A 16,542-nucleotide genomic window follows, 5' to 3' on the forward strand; every position below is an offset into this window, starting at 1 on the left:
GAGGAGTTTGCAGCTGCCTCAGGGTGAAGTCAATCTGAGTCTCTTGGGCAGCTGCACAGGAGGGAACTTGCAAGCAGATTTTAGGGGGATATGCCTATCCCTGAGAGCTTAGTGCCAGAACATCTTTCAAGGTGTCGGTGAATGTGCCTGGTGTCCTGCCAGGACAGAGCCCAGCAGATAAATATCTGGAACACAAATGTATTGCACTAGGGAGGTGGCACTAAGCTGGGCTGTAGCTTGAGATATCAAAATAATATCACAGGGATAAAACAATAGCTACTTTTAATGTGGGTTGCTCCAGATTTGGAGTTTTTAGCCACACTCAGCATCAGTGACCCAGTGGGTGAGGTTCCCAAAGTCTCCCAGCTCTGCACCGTTCTCTCTTTATGCTGGGGGTCTGCAGCCCTCCAGCCCCTCACCTCCTCCTGTCCACGGCTGTCTTAGGCAAACCAGGCACCAAGGTTTGGAGGAGCTTGTGGAGTTGTTGTACCAGGGACCTGACACCTTCCAGCAGCCCCCACACTTTATTCACCCTGCAAAAGCAAAGTACACAGGCTGAGTATAATGATGGCTGAAGGCAGCAAAAGGGGGAGATGTTCATGGTAAATGCACACTGTAATAACCTTTTCCATAACCAAGAGGTGCTGTGGCATTCCCACTAGCCATACCTGCTTTCCCTTGGATCTTGCCTTCAGGGAACACTGAATCCCTCCGTGTGTCCCTTCAGCTGCCCCACCACTGCCAAAGGCACAGCCCCTGGTTTATGTGTCATTCCTTAATGCCTCTGTTGGGATGTCCTTACCCCTTCCTGAATAAGGCTGGGAGCCTGTATGGCTGCAGCAGGACCTTTGCAAGGGGGTCCTGTAGTCCATTCACCTGCTCCTTCTTCCACAAGCCTGCACCCAGGAATGACAGCAAAGAAGGAAATAAAGACCAGTAATTACAAATAATGAAATAAATTCAATAGCTCCTCTTGCCCAGCTCAGGTAGGTACTGAAGCCCAGGCCAGAGTCCAGCTGGAGCCACTCTTACAAAATCTTTTTGCAATAGAAATATTTACTCTAATAAACAACTCAGTAATGTCTTAAATGTAATACTGCTGCTCTTGAAGGCTGCAGCAGCCCTAAACCCAAGCTGAGCACCCCAAATCCTCTACCTGGCAGGAAGTAAGGGGTCAGGCACTGAGGGACCCTTTTGTAGAGGCCGGGGTGTGTCCCGTTGGATTTTCCAGAGTCATTCTTCCCACAGGTGCTGCCAAAGCGGAAATTGCCATCGAAGTAGTTAAAGCCAAAGGCATCTGGGAGACACGGAGAGAAAGGGATGATGTTTGTCTGTGTCGCACTGAGGTGTCCCTCAGGCACTGGGGTGTCACTTACTGTTCCTGTACAGGAAAAGGGCAGTGTCCTGGTATCCCTGGGAGAAAATGTCATTCAAGACCTGCAAGGAGAAACACTCGAGGTCATTAGAGAGTCCTGACCCCAGTACAACAGGATCTATCCAAAGCTGTTTGGCTGTGGAGGGTTGGGATGGCCCGTTTGGGAAGGCAGCAAGCATTGGTTGGTTTCCAGCCACCACAGCACCAGTCAGAGAAACACAGAATGGTTTGGGTTGGAAGGGACCTTAGAGATCACCTGTTTTTTTCTGGTCCTTTGCAGGTTGTGGACCACATCCCAAGTTGGCCACCCATCAGCAGTGTCCCTTCCCCAAAATGTCCTGCAAAAATAGTGAGTGCTGCCCCCTCCCTTTGAAATCCCATTAATTAACAGTGGAGATTGAGCTGAACCTTAAATCTTGAGAAGGCAGGAGCAGCATTAATCTTTTCACCAAAGCTAAGCTGGGAGAAGTCCTGGTGGGCTCACCATGGTGCTGGGTGGAAAGAGAGCGTAGCTGATCCTGCACAGGTTCTCTATGGAGATCTGGATGCTGCCGTTGAAGATCTGGAAGCAGAAGAAGATGGCAGGGCAGTCGCGGGGGCAGATGTCCAGCTCGCCGGTGAATGGGGACACGGTGATCACTGGCTCCTCCAGGCTGGACACGGGCTGCAGGCCCGTGAAGCCTCCGTCCACGTAGCGCTGGGGGAGGAGCAGAGCAAGGGTTTGCTTTGGGGGCCTTTGCAGTGTCACTGAGTTGGGAGCCAGCAGCTGCACAGATGACATTCCTGTCATGAGCCCATCCCCACTCCCAACAGCGTCTTGTCCCACCTCTGCTCTTTATTCCTTCGCCAGCTCCTTCCCCTGCCCTGCCTCTGGCACCCAGCCAGCTCCTCAACCTGGTCTGTAATCCACAGCAGTTGTTAAATTGGAAATATAATTCTTTCGTTCACAAAGCTTTGTACAACAATTTTTGGCAGTCAAGAGACAATTCAGACATCGCCGAATGCACAGTGTTGTGTAACTTTCAAGTCCTGATCTTGAGTACTAAGGGCCCCCACGTTTAATAATTGCCTGCAGATTCATGGGGGATTTCTCACTGGACAGGGAAAATGTCAATTGCTCTGTTCCAAAAGAAATCTGGATTTACCACCCACCTCAATGGGATTGGAAGTTGCAGCTGATGGAATTAAATGTTGCTGAAATAACAGTGCAGAGAGGCCTCACAGAGCAATCACACACCTGGGGATGGGTTGGGTTGGAAGGGATCTTAAAGCTCATCGCATTCTACCCCCTGCCATGGGCAGAGAAACATTCCACTATCCAAGGCTGGTTCAAGCCACGTCCAACCTGGCCTTGAACATTTCCAGGGACCCTGGAGACCCTGAAGGGGCTCCAAGAGAGTTGAAGATGGAGTGATAGAGAGTTGAAGGGATGAAGTGACAGGACAAGGGGCAATGGCTTCCCACTGCCATTAGGGTTAGATGGAATACCGGGAAGAAATCCTTCCCTGTGAGGATGGTGAGGCCCTGCACAGATTGCCCAGAAAACACTGCCAGTGGAAAGCACTGACAAGCTCCTCCTTCCCCTCCCTCAGACAAGCAGAGCATGGAAATGCTCAGGGCTGGAGGAGGATCCTCCCACGAACTCTCCATGTCTCAGCTGTGCAAGTCAGCACCTGAGCCGAGGGATGAACCTGCCCAGGATAACTGGATTGTGCTCCAGGTCCACACCGTGGGCATCCTCTTATCTCACTCAGAGATCTGCAAGGTCATCCACACTCTGTCCATGGGCAAAGCAGGAGAGGACTCTCCAGATGGCAATTCCACCCGGCTGTCATCTTAGGATGTGGTGAAGAATAAGCTGACGGGCTTTATCATCTTCTATCAACTAAAGGAAAAGCCTGGAAACACCTATCCCTCCCTGGTCTGTACATTCCTCCTTTACAGAGGAATGTAAAGTTCAAACCAAGAACCCCCTGCTGGGAGCATGTGTTTTAGTGGAAATATCACTCACCACTCCTCGGTAGGATGGAGGGATGAATCCACAGTAAATTGGAAGAAAGCAGCTGCAGAGGAGAGCCTGGGGACAAGAGGGATTGCAGAAGTCAATGTTCCTGTCAAAGCTGCTGACTTGGTGCCTACAAATTCAGCCTTGACAAAGTCTGGAACCAGGCTGTTGGTGCCACCTGGACTTTGCTAGAGACTGTGGCAAGAAAGGCTTGAAGAAAGAGAAAACATCTGATTTCATTGAAGTGGAAACACTTCTCTGGAGGAGGGCACAACACTGCATTTTTTAATTTTATAGCTGACAGAATTAATAGTTGTCAACCTACATGTCCGTGTCCAACCTTTGATGGTGGCAAGCTGAAGCTTTGGGGCTAATTTCCATCTTTGCAGGAGCAGGATTTTGGACAAAATCAAGACAGCCTCACAAGGCAACCTCACCCTGCTGGGATTTGTCAGTAATTTGCAACCATTTCCCACCAATCTCATCAGCTGGGAATAAACACCCTGGGCTCCTGGGCTACCTAGAGCAGGCACCATGGGGTGAACTCCAATACCTCCATGGAGTTGCCATCCTCACTGTCTCCCTGGGACAAGGGACCCAGGACTTCACAGTCAACTCTGTTAGGATTTTAACCTGGGATTCTCCCCCCAGCAGATAATTTACTGGTTAATGAGCTGCTTGTTGTTCAGCAGCAGCTTTGTCCAGCTCTTCCCTCCCAGGAAAGTGCTGAGGCAACAAGGAAAACCATTGCCAGATGGTTGTGGAAAGACCTGTAGGGGCAGCTGAGAGGTCACATCAGCACTGACAGGGCTCTTTGAAAAAGTCGCTATTAGAGCCCCAACATCAGCTTTGTGAAGCTGGAAACAAACCTGCTGCTTTTTCTAGCATGATTTGTTCCATCTGATCCTGGAACTCAGACCTCCCTCCCTGCCGCCAAGCTCATGGAGCCCATTGGTGTAGGACCACAGCTCTGGCAGAGCCTCTTGACTCTCTCCCCATCTTGGGCAGAAAAGGGGCAGCTAAAGCCACCAACACTTGCAGTATGTCCATCCCAGGCAGCCAGTGGAGCCCTTCCTCAGGCGCCAGAGGAAGGTCTCTGTACCTGAATGAGCTCCTCCTTGGAGCTGAACTCCGAGGCCATGACGTTCTGGCCGTCCACCACCCGCGTCAGCGAGATGTGCAGCCGCCCCGAGGCCAGCAGGTAGGAATCCTCCGGCAGCATCCGCTGCAGGACAGCCTTGAGATTGGCCAGCAAGCTGCACTTGGGAGAGAGGGGGCCCAGGATGGTTTTCCTGACTTCTGTTGCCAGTGCAAAGAAAAACTCCTTGAGGTCATCTGAAAGAAGCGAGGGAAAGATGGCGAGAAAGTCAATATGCCTGCTGCATATATTTATATATATGCATATAACAGTTATATTTTAAATCCTATTTTTAACACTCCTCATAAATAAAGCTTCTTGCAGCCCCTCTGTGTTACCCCAGGATGATATTGCTGCTACAGTGGGGGATGTTGAGGCAGGGCAGAAAGGGGGGCATGACCCCCATAATGTCCTCAAAGGACATCATGTCTTTGTGTGACCCCACTGGTGAAATCCCCACCTGCACCAGAGATGGGCCCTCAAGATGTTCCCGGTCAGGATTAGGGAAAGGCTCCAGAGAGCCCCAGGAAGGGGGACACTGAGTTGTCCATGACAATGCGACTTGCACAACACGTTCCTGCCTTCCACCTCCGGTTTTCCACGTGGGCAGCCCCAGGCTTTACAGGGAGCTGGGCTGGCTCCCGGGTGAGGATGAGGGGACGAGAGGCACCTCTTCTATTCAGGGCTTTCCTGCAAGCCAGGAGTCCTGGCTCCACATTGCTGAGATTCCTGAGCTCCCCCCTGCGACCTCAGACCTCTGAGGCAGTGTTAATAGCCATGGCAGGTGTCTGCAGATCCCAGGAGCTGGGTTAAAGGAGCAGAGCCCTGGAGCCCTGGCCAAGGACTCAGGATACTCCAGGTTTTAAAGGTTTCACTGTGATGGGGAGGAAGAGGAGTGAAGAAAACCCTGCAGGCAGCCTGATCTCATAGCGGGAATTTGGTGCCTTTCCTGACATGGAGAGCTCACCTGGGGAAATATCCCACCTGGGGTTAAACCCTTGCAGTGAAAGCTTGTCCAGCACCGAAGCTGCAAAGAGTTGTCCTTGTGCCTGGGACCCTGCACCAGCACCAGGCCACAGGCCTGGCTCAGCACCAAGGCTTTGCAGGGGTACAGGTTTCTGTGCAGTCTCATGGGATTGTGTGGACGGACAGACGGATTACTTGGAGTGTCCTGAAGGCAACTGGAGCAACACAGGCATTAAGAGGGGTTATGTGTGTTCGAGCAGATGCTGAGGCCACACAGGGCAATGATTAATGCTGGGCAGGTTTGCACGGAGGGGATGCTAAAAGAGCCGGACCTCCAGTGGGGTGGGGCACGCCCAGGTCCCTGTCTGGCTGCTCTGGGTCTTGGGAATAGGGGAAAACATGGAAAAACTGCCCACAAGCTGCCGAGTAAGATGTGAGAGCCGAGCCCAGCTTTGCGGAGTGAGTGAAGGACGAGCCTGGCAGCAATGTGACTGTTCCTGCCTGCACCAGCCTGGTGACAGGGATGTCCCCACGAGGTGACTGGTGGGGTCACAGAGGACAGCCTGGCTCTGGGAGCTCACAGCTCCTCAGCCAGCCCAGGGCAGGGGACGGGCACCTGACTGCAGCCACCCCGTGGGACACCAAACACACCTTTCACCTTCCTTGTGACCCTATCATCCCCAGTATGAATATGACAGAGCTTGTGCCACATTCATTTTCCTTGTTGGAAACCCAGCCAGAGTCATCACTATCCAAAGTGTCTTTTCTTCCTCTGGGGAAGATATTTTGGGCAAAAGATCATCTCAGCCCCTCTAAATGGATGGTGCCTTCCACCTCCAGGGAAGCAGATGCCCAGGTCAGGACTGGTGCCCCCAGCAAGAGCAGTTGCTGAATGTATTTTTACTGCTGGACAGCCCCAGCATCCATTAGAACAGCAGGAGGAATCAGAAATTTTGGGGCCCTTGCTTATTTATGGAGGCATTCATTCCCATGTGGGCAGAAATATTCCTTTCTGCCTTGTCTAAACATATTAGCTAATGTTTTGAATTATTTTTAACTGCAGAAGAACAGATCCAGCATCCACCAGAAGTTTCAGGAACCGTTATGTTCCCTCCAGCTTCCTCCATCATTATTTGGTCCCCAAAACCTTCTGCTCCTCCTAAATGTCCCCATTACTTGAAGCAGAACTTGGATCAGGCTTTAGAGCCTTAAGTCTTGAGTACACTTGTTTACATATGGGCACTAATTGGAAATATGGGAGGATGTGATGATTAAAAGTGGATTAACTACCCTGAATTAATTCTACACACGGAGGATCTTGTTGCTAGAGGGACTTGTTTCCACATGGTTGAAAGAGGGTCAGAGGAAAACCCCTTTAGCAGCAATAAGAGAAATCCCAGCCCCAGGTTGGAGCAGACTGCTGTTCCTCCAGGAATATCCTGCTGGAGCAGGGGAAGGTGCACCTGGAGTTGGGAATCACACAACATCTTACCTTGTTCTGGGAAGGCTGGGTGGGATCGGCCAAAGTGGCATGCAAACAAGCTGTCAGCTCTATAGATAGCTGTGTGACAGCCACTTGTGTCCCTTCATAGCTTCACATCCCGAGAAACGTGATCCATAGGGAAAAGAGGGCTTTACATGGGTAAATCCAGCCCCTGGGGCTGCACAGACTGGCTTTGGGACACACCTCAGCACCCTTCAGACCTGAGAGCAGAAGGGGAGGAGATCTGCTCCTCCAGCAGAAGCAGGAAAAGGAGACAGTGGAATATGGAATATGGAATGACCGGTACTGCAGATTTCCCCCTAATTTCTGCTCACTGAGCCAGGGAACACTCGGGCTGTCAGAACTGGCCTTTTCAGCTTATACCTCCCAAAACTGCGCTGCACTGGCTGCCAGGGGTGGCCACACCTTGGGTTTCTGTAATGCCTGGTGAGCGAGGAGAGTTCCACAGCCCCACCTCCCCCCAGCACCCCGGGACATCACCCCTCCCTGGGTTTATGGAACACAAAGCTCCCGGGGGGACTCGAGGCCGGGGTTTTCTTACCGAGGCCGACGCCGCACACGACGGCGGCAGCGATGAGCGACCCGGCCGAGGAGCCGTAGACCTTGCAGGCAGACTTGAGGAGCTCAGGAGCCAACTCCAGCAGGGACTGCACCACCCCAACCTGGTACAGCGCCAGGAAGCCACTGCCCGAAAAGGAGAGCGAGAAAGGGGTGCTGGAAGCCCGGAGATCCTCCACAGCCATCTTGAGATCACAGCAGCGGATCTGGCTCAAGGTCTTGGGATTGTCCTTTTTCACCAGGTGAAACTCAGCCTCTCTTCTCCTCTGCTGCCTCCAGGCTCATCTCTAGCTGCAGAGGAGTCCAGAAGACGGATTTTCTGCCTCCTTTTATGACAGCTCCCCGAGGCGTTGAGATTCGCGAGCTATTTTAATTGCTGCCTGTGCTAAAAATGGAAGTTTTCCCCTGATCAAAACAGCTCTTATAATCCTCAACCACAGCCAGCTCGGATGCTCAGGGCTCAATCAGGGCTCTCCTCTCATGCCAACAGGTCTGCAGTGCCTCAGGAGCCCTCCCAGAGAGGGTCCTGGTGTTATTGTGCCTGTCACACTTGGAAACGTCCGTGCAAAAATTCCTCTTTGCTTCATCCTTTCTTCATCAAAGGGTGTTTTGCTAAATTGGATTCTCCATCAATCCCAGCTTAGGCACAGCTCAGTACTGAGTGAGTAAAGGCTTGTATAAGACATTTAAAGCCAGAGAGCATTACACAAGGGGTGAATGCAGCTACACTGGGTTAGGTTTGGAAATATTCTTTATATTTGCTGCCTGTTGGAAGGGTTTTGCCCTTGCCTGACCCTTGGATATTGTTTGCATCAGTCAAAAACCAAAGACCTGGTTTTCTCTCCCCTCTCAACAAGGCCCTACAGCAGCACCAGATGACCCAAACCTGTGGTTATTGAACCGGAATCAAACTGCTTTTGAACTGTCTTCATAGCCTGGGGGATAATTATAAAACCAGAGAGAAATGCCACAGATTTCTTGTCTTTTCAGCCTTAGTGATCCAATGCTGCTGCCAACATACAGAACAAAAATTGCCATTTAAACAGATGTATTTATTAAGTACTGGTAAATATTGTGTCATTTCTGTTGTCCAAATCCACAGAGCTGCACACTGAGAGGAAACATTCCATGGGTTAGAATTAGGGCTGTGTACACAACACAACGTGGGCATGTGGGTAAGGAACAAGGCTCTCCTTCCCTGTGTCCGACCACAGTACAGGGAACCATGGCATGGTCCCAGCATCCTGATACCACCTTTGCAGTCCTGTTTCACCCCAAATTTTCATACATTTTTCCCTGTCTTCTCCAGCCATGACTGGGTCCTCAGGACAGGAATTGGAGCAGAGTCCCCCACACTGACATGCAAAATGTCCCTGGGTTGAAATGTCACCAGGAGCAGCAGGTGGACATTGCCTGGAATCCCCCAGGTAAATGTCACAGCACAGCCAGAACTGGTCTCTGGTGCTCCCTGGATGTCAGGACACACAGAAGGAGGTTGCCAGCTCCAAGATATATCTAATAAAGAATGGGATTACCCTGGAGCTGAACAACTGCCTGATTTAGGGCTTCTGGATTCACAGCCTTACTGGAGCCCCTAATTTCTTTTCTTTCCAGTGTCTGAGGTTTCTCATGATCCCCTTGCTGGGTGAATCTCCCACACACCCCAGCCTTCCACCAGCCTCCTGGAGATATTAAAGCTCTGATCTGCATCATTCATGCCACTGGCTCCTCCAGCCCTTAGGAAAGCAAATCCCTTCATTTAAAGGATTTTCTTCCAGCACTGGCAAGTTCATGAAGGATGAAACTATCACCTGCTGCTGTGACTGGTCCAGACACACCAGGACACTGGAAGTGCAGAGGGTTTGTATGCTGGAATGAGTTGTTCCCACATTCTCTGTGCATTAACTGTTCCTATTGTTTGCCTCAGGCCCCCAGGGAGTCCAACAGGCTCTTCATAAAGAGGTGTAGGATGCTCCTGCTTCACTCAGCCCTTGCACCAACTCAGCTGTGCCCAGCCCTGACTGCCAAGGTTTGGGAAAGGTATAAATGATCCCATGGGAGCTGTAGGAACACACTCCTCTGTCCACACACAGCTCTGTCCTGCACTCTGTCACGGGGGCTTCTCCAGGAGGGAAAAGGTGCCAAATGTCCCCTGCACCCTCCCCAGCTGCCAACACCACGGCCCGGGACAGCATCCAGGAGGCATCATCCTGCCTGGCTCAGTTCCTGCTCCCGTGAGATGAAACCTTGTCATCATCCTCTTAGCGACAGCAAATTTTGCATTAATTGGCTCATTAGGTGCCGAGCTGATTTCCTAAGCTGCCCCCCCCCCAGCACTCCAAAGCAGGATCAGAGGGGACTGACGGCTTTGGGACGCAGGGTGCCCACAGCAGCCTGGGAGGGTCTGGGGTGAAATCCCCCGGCTCACACGAGCCCTGGGGGCCTGGGGGCCGTGCAGGGCTGTGTCCTGCCCCAGCAGGATCATCTGGCTGCCCAGATGGCCGCTGTCCATGACCTGGGGATTTTCGTGCGAGGCGATTGTCTCCGCTGAGGGAAGCCACAACGGGGTGTTCAGGGAAGGATGAGGGTAATGCCGAGAGCTGGAAACGGCTCAAACCCCCAGGACTAATAACTTGCCCTTCTTTAAAACCTTCTTAATGTCTTCAGTGGTCACAGGCAACCAGGTCCCAATTTTATAATCAGAAGATTAATCCAAGGAGCTGGAATTGCTCACGGGAAGGGACCTGGGCTCCAAAAGCCATCAGCCCTGGGGTGCAGCACTAAGGCAGCTGTGGCTGCTCCCCTCATCCCACCATGCCCAGCTGGAGCAGCATCCCTGCACACTGGGTTGGGATTTTTGGGAGCAGGAGCCTCTTGTGCAAGGGGCTGGACAGGTTTGGCTCCTTGTTCCCCCAGCACAACTGCCCTGATGGGTGGGGAAAGGTCCAGTGAGCAGAGGAGAGTGTTTGGTTCAGATGTGGTATTGGGAATAGCACAGGGAATGGGAAGTTTTCCTCTCTGATGTTTTACCTGGCAGGTGCATCTCACATGATGATGGAGGATGAGATCTTCTGGCACAAGAGGATATTTGACTTTCCACTGGGAAGTCCGTGAAGAGACAGAGCCCTTTTCTGCTCCATGCAAATCCCAGCCCATCCCTGGCCCCACATGAGCTCAGATGCAAAACAGATTGGGGCATCCTGTGACCCTCTGACCACATCCCCAGCACCAGCTCGCCCAGCCCTGGCCCCAGCTCAACCCCAGGCTCTGGCAGGGAGTGTGAATGTTTGCACTGTTGCAAACAAACGAGGGCAGTTCCAGTCTCTCCCACAGTAAAATCTCTTGGGTTGGTTCCCAGCCAGAAGGAATCACGGTGCTGATGCTGTTGGCAGGACCCAGGAGTGGGATTTAATGTTTCCCACACTCTAATTACCCCGGGCTGAATTAGATGGAGCCCTGCAAGGTGTCCCCCCTCCCTCGGCAGCTGGTGATCAATCCTGTGTCTGTCAAACACAGCCCTGAAGGCTCTGGGAAAGTGGATCTGGGTGGGGAAGAGCTGCTTCTGTTCTGTGAGGGCTCTGCTTCCCCATTTTCATTTACTTTGGGGTTTACAAGGACCAAGAAGGTCAGATCCTCAAGGAGAGGAGGTGCTGGGCAGACCTGGACTGTCACCAGTGGCCCATGGGGGAATTGCCACCCAAAATGTGGCAGTGACACACACCCACACGTTTGTTTGCCACCATCATCACCTTCAACCCACTAGAGCATCCCTCCTGCACAATGCAAACTCCAAAACTTCATCTCCTTCACCCCAGGCCAGGTCCAACCTTGCAGAGGAGATGCTCCTGCTGGTGCAACCACACTGAGCCCTGGCACCCCCCCTACCCAGCCCAGAGCTGCCTTAATCCATGGCCCTGCTTAGGGGTCTGGGCAAAGATTAGCTGGAAACATTCCCAGTGATTAGGGCTTAAATCGCTTTGGCATTTCACATCTTCTTAGAGCTCATAGGTGAGACCCTGGCAGCTGTAAATCCCCTCAGTCCTTGAGGATGTTACAGCTCCTGCACCACTTGGGAATGAGCTTTACCCAGTTCTCGGTGTCAGAACAAGCTGCTCTGGGTAGTAAATCTCCTTCTGCTGGAAAGGGGAGGCCTGTAAATTGTAAAAATGGCAGGACAACACTGTGTATCTGCTCTCAGAGTCCCTTGTGCCACTTGGAATTTGGCTGGAAAGGAGCAGCCCACAGCAGCTGGAGCAAAGCAAACATTATTCCATCTATAACACAACTCCCAGCAGACAAGCCTGGCTGGCATTTAGGCACCAATTTATTTGAGTTTGAGATTTTTTTGAGATTCTTGGCTAGTAGCAGAAACTACAAAAATTATGTTGTACATTCACAAATACATTTAGAAAAGCAGGTAAATAAATACATGTGCACAAACAGCAACAACCCCTGAGGTTCAACACGAGCACTTGGCAGGAGCTAAAATACAAATACAGGGTGAAATTTGGGCTCTGTTTGATTTACTGACTTTTTGTCCCCAGCCAGGTGGGGTTCAAGTATTTCACACTGCTGGTTCTCCTGAGAAGATTTCAAATCCACAGCTCAGAAATTCACCCCACGTCCAGATCACCAACAGGGATTGCCCTTCCACCACTAAATGTTCATCCTTGGGTTCCCAGGCACCACGGGCCCCTTGCAGCCGCCGCTGTCAGTCCGGGCTGTCACAGTGGTCTGTCCTGAGCTTTTCTCTCTCCTGCCATGACAGAAGGAAACATTCTTAAAATCATGGAATACTTTGGATTGGAAGGGACTGTCACAGCATATGTCACACGTGAGACAGCCACAATACACAGAGTAACACCGTACAATATCAGAAGGCTTCAAACATCTGCTCTTCTTGTTCTTCAGCCCAACCCTTTCTACCCCTCATGGTTCATGCACTGCACCTGTGTGCCCTCTGTTCCCTGTGTGATTGCTCAGCACACCTGGGCACTCCGTGTCTCATTGCTGTCAGTGCTGCTCACCTGCTTCTCACAGCTGGACCCATTGGGGTGAGGCTCTGGCCACAGCCCCATCCCAGCCACCACGAACTGTGTGCCTACAAGGGACCTTTAAAGCTCATCCAGTTCCACCCCTGCCATGGGCAGGGACACCTTCCATTACCCCAGGTTGCTCCACCCCTGTCCAACCTGTCCTGGAACACTCCCACAGATGAGCAGCCTCCACTTTCTGGGGCACTTGCCCAAATTTGCTGCTGGGAGCTCAGCCCCAGGCTCGCCCTGCTCCTCACCTGGAGAATTTTGCCGTAGAGTGCAAAGGAATCGTCCAGGTAGCGGGTGCCGAAGCCCATGATCCTGTTCACTGCCTGGCTGCAGATCCCCGCCACCGTGGCGGTGAGATGGACCGTGTAGGCAAACTGGATCTCCTGGGGGTTGACGTTGGGCCTGCTGGCTGTCAGCTCCCTCTGGACGTAGGCATCAGCCAGGTTCTTGAAGGAGCTGTAGGACATGTCCCTGAAGAACTGCTGCAGCCGTGCGTCCTCCCTCACCTGGGTGGGAGACAAGTGAGTGCACAAAGTGAGGGAAGGGCTCCACGTGCCACCCTCGTGCTGACACCTTCGCTCCACACCAGGACTGCAGCTGAGAGCAGACAGCCAGGCACCATCACACCCAGGCAAGGAATTAAAAGTTGCCATTTCCTGATTTCCCTCAGTGTTTTCCTGTCCCGGGGAAATCCATAGTGTTGCTGTATTTATCTTACAGCAGTGCAGAGCCTGGCCCAGATTCCCTCGGCCCCATCCAGCTGTCCACAGCTCTCTCACCTGCCTGTCCAGCTCATCTCCTGCACTCCGGAGCAGAGCAACGATTCTCCTGATGGCTTCATCTGTAGAGAGAGACACCAGGTTACCTCCAGCCCTTTCTCCAAGCCTCACGCATCCAGATGATCTGTTTAGTCCCCAGGAAAAATTCCTTGAGCAATGTTTATCCGCCTCCATCCTTCCAAAACCTATTTCAGCCTATTGCCACATGCCTTGTTACCTTTGTTACCCTCAGCCAGCAAAAATACTCTCTTACCCCTGAATTTTGTCTTTTATATGGTCTAGTGGGCAGTGTCTCTGCCCATGGCAGGGGGGCTGAAATGAAGGGTTCTTTAAAGTCCTTTCCAACCCAAAACCCATTCTGGGATTCTGTGAATCTCCCTGTCCCCCAGTCAAACCCTGACGCTGAAAATCACCCGCAAAGTCTTCATCCAGCTCTCGGGGGCACGAAAGCCCCAGGAGCAGGGCTGAAGCAGGGGTGGATCCCAAGTCTTCCCCACGTTTGTCTCCAAGGCCAACACTCACCGACCCCGTTGGTGCCGGGGGGCTGCGGGGGCTCCCCACATCCTCCTGCTGCGCTGCCCTGCATGATCAGCCCGATCTCCTCGGACACCTGGCTGTAGTATCCATCGGGCGGCTCAGCCTCTGCCGGGACACAAAGGCAGCTCCAGGAGTGAGGATTGCTTTGGGCAGCGCTGCCTGGCGGGAGCGATGCTCGCCCCGGGTCAGCGCATTCCCAAAATCAAGGAAAGCAGCGGAGCGGCTGCGACCTGCCCTGAGTCCACTGGAGCTCCTCAGAAATGCCCTGGGCAGGGTTTGGCACGGGAAGGGCTGGGCTGGGGATGGTGTCCTGCGGGCTCTGCCTGCGCCCAGCCCCAAGGCAGATCTCAAGCAGTTTAACTTGGCCCTAGAGTGGCTTGGGATCTCATCCCAGGGCTCAAATACAGGTTTTAACTGAGCCACTGTGAGCCTTGGCTGCCAGAGGAGGAAAGCTCATGCTTGGGTGATAACTGCCCAAGCTGACTCGGAGTGACTGTGCTCAAAGCAGGGGCAGAACGACCCTTCCTGGGGCAGCAGGTTGGGGTTGGAGTCTCCAAAACCTATCCCAGGCCCCAGAAACACCGGGAGAGGGTTAGAAACCAGCACTAAACACCCTGGCCTTCCCCAGAGAAGCCCAGCAGGGTCCTGCTGGCAGCAGGGGTGGGTCAGGGTTGGGGGGGGGTCCCACCTGGCTGGGCCGGGGCCAGGACGTGCCGCAGGGGAAGGCAGCTGGGGCGCTTGCTCCTCGCCCCGGATCCCGGCTCTCCCCGCTCCTCCTCACCGTGCTTCTTCAGGGAGAAAACCTTCTTGAGGCTGGGTTTCTTCTTCAGGGCTCTGCCCAAAGCTGGGGACGTGCTGGAGTCTACTCTGTGTTTTTTGGCTCCTTCTGGTTTGGAGCCCTGAAGAGCTTTGACATCTTTCTCCTTTGCTTTTTGCCCTGTGTTTTCTTTCTGCTCCTCAGGGCTCTTCTTCAAGAAGAGATTTAAGAAACCTTTCAGCCAGGCTGGTTTTGAACCCGAGTGTTGCGTTTTGCCCAGGGAAGAGTTTTTTGTGCTTTTCCTCTTGGCCTTCAGCCCCTCTTTAGGCACCTCCTGGGGAGCCTTGCTGTCATTACCCAAAGTCTCCTCCAGGTCTGGTGCTTTGAGTCTCTCCTCCTGGTCCTTCCTGGGGCTGGGTTTGGCACATGAGTACGAGCAGAAATCACTTTCTGACCGATGTAGCCCATCAATTTTCCTCCCTCGCCCTCTGTCTTTCTCCTGAAGCGATTTTTTGGCCGCCAGTGAGTTTTCACGGCAGCTCAGTGAGCGCTTGACATAAATCTCCAACACTTTCTTGGCCTCTCGCCTGTCCAGAGAGAGGATCTTGCCCAGTGGCTGCCTCCCCACGTCCCACTGAGGCATCTCCTCAGCCGGAGCCTGAGTGTTGCTGTGGAGAAAAAAACAACATTTTCAGTCTGGATTTTGCCTTCCTCAGGCCACTGCACATCTGGGTTGGGCCGGATGGAAACCTCCCTCGTGCTGGCACGCAGGGGTGCTGTGGGTGTCTGGGGTTGTTAATGCTCAGTCAGTTTTATGGTCGTTATCTGAGTGCTCCTGGTGCCGTTGGCCCACGTGGGGTTTTATAACCACAGACTCGTTGCTAAAGGAACCGAAACTGTGGAGAGGAGGGAGATGGGCTGGGAGAGGAGGAGCCTGGTCATCACCCAGGGGGTTTTATCCAGCAAGGACATCACCCAGACACCCTCACATTATCTCACAGCAACATGCTCCCACACTAACATGAAAAACCACACCCCAGGAACACCCAGTGAGACACAGAATTTAGAGTATTTCCCCTTAAAGTATTGGCTGCTAAAAATCATTGCAGCCCCTGGAGAGGCCAAGGGATGTGGGCTCCTGCAAATGGCCTTGGTCACCTTGTGATGACACAGCCCTCTGGGAACAGAGCTCAGAGCACCAATCCCTGCCTTTCCCACCACAATTTTCTCTACATTTACAAGCAAAATTCAGCCAAAGACACTGCTATTGGAAAACCAGAGAGCCATGATGGTGCCTCGTGCTGGTTTTACCTCCATAACCAATTTTACCCTTCAAAGAACACGACCCTAACCAGATTTCTCCACCCCTGAACAGCACATGGGGAACCAGCACTGAACTCTGGCACACTTGGGTGTACAAGGCACCCTGGAGTTGGGAATCAGCCTCTTCTCAGACCCAGAGATTGTCATCACAACACACAGCACACCCACCCACCCCACCTCAGCCTGCTTTTGGGATCAGAAAGGCAAGTTCCTTTCATCCAAGCCACCACCAAAGCCCACCAAACACTCAATAAAAAATCATCCCACTAAATTTGATCACGGCAAAGACACGACCCCCATCCTACTTTGATTGATGCCAGTACATTGACCACAACATTGGTTATTTGCTGGTTTGGTGTTTACCTTTCCATCATTATTTCTGCTCCTTTGGAAACAGCTCAAGGTGAATTCCTGGGCCACGGGTACTGAGGGATCCCAGGCTCTCCTGGGAGGTGCCTTTTTATACCCAAGCTGGTGGCTGAGTTAAGTCCTATTTTTAGCAGCCATTCAGGTAGGAGAGCAGCCAAAACTTCCGCCTGGGATCCTCACTATCAC

The 16,542-nt window shown here is 52.5% G+C and overlaps 2 protein-coding genes across 7 annotated transcripts in view; both read right to left on the bottom strand.

The window, feature by feature from the left end:
* Positions 1-8,200, bottom strand: part of PNPLA1 (patatin like domain 1, omega-hydroxyceramide transacylase) — a 36,147-nt gene extending 27,947 nt beyond the window's left edge. For 4 of the 5 annotated variants that reach the window (XM_072918662.1, XM_072918663.1, XM_072918664.1 and 1 more), the window contains exons 1-8: positions 7,530-8,200; positions 4,483-4,715; positions 3,387-3,452; positions 1,860-2,072; positions 1,377-1,437; positions 1,157-1,297; positions 803-896; positions 420-533 (exon numbers count right to left, since the gene is read on the bottom strand). In XM_072918662.1, coding sequence (XP_072774763.1) covers positions 420-533; positions 803-896; positions 1,157-1,297; positions 1,377-1,437; positions 1,860-2,072; positions 3,387-3,452; positions 4,483-4,715; positions 7,530-7,731 — 1,124 coding nt within the window. In that variant the 5' untranslated portion in view covers positions 7,732-8,200. The remainder of the gene's footprint in view (positions 1-419; positions 534-802; positions 897-1,156; positions 1,298-1,376; positions 1,438-1,859; positions 2,073-3,386; positions 3,453-4,482; positions 4,716-7,529) is intronic. The other variant, XM_072918665.1, reaches the window with a different exon arrangement.
* A 3,701-nt stretch (positions 8,201-11,901) lies between these two features.
* BNIP5 (BCL2 interacting protein 5) lies at positions 11,902-16,494 on the bottom strand. 2 transcript variants are annotated; one of them, XM_030292071.4, is made up of 6 exons: positions 16,351-16,494; positions 14,596-15,332; positions 13,893-14,012; positions 13,371-13,432; positions 12,840-13,097; positions 11,902-12,302 (listed from the first exon to the last, which is right to left on the bottom strand). In XM_030292071.4, exons 1-6 carry the CDS (start codon positions 16,359-16,361, stop codon positions 12,258-12,260), a joined length of 1,233 nt encoding a protein of 410 aa, XP_030147931.4. In that variant the 5' UTR covers positions 16,362-16,494; the 3' UTR covers positions 11,902-12,257. The 2 variants fall into 2 exon arrangements, with proteins under 2 accessions (XP_030147931.4, XP_030147933.4); XM_030292073.4 differs by lacking the exon at positions 13,893-14,012.
* Between the last annotated feature and the right edge of the window lie 48 nt (positions 16,495-16,542).

Source organism: Taeniopygia guttata, chromosome 26 (genome assembly GCF_048771995.1).
Source record: "Taeniopygia guttata chromosome 26, bTaeGut7.mat, whole genome shotgun sequence".
Lineage (NCBI taxonomy): Eukaryota > Metazoa > Chordata > Aves > Passeriformes > Estrildidae > Taeniopygia > Taeniopygia guttata.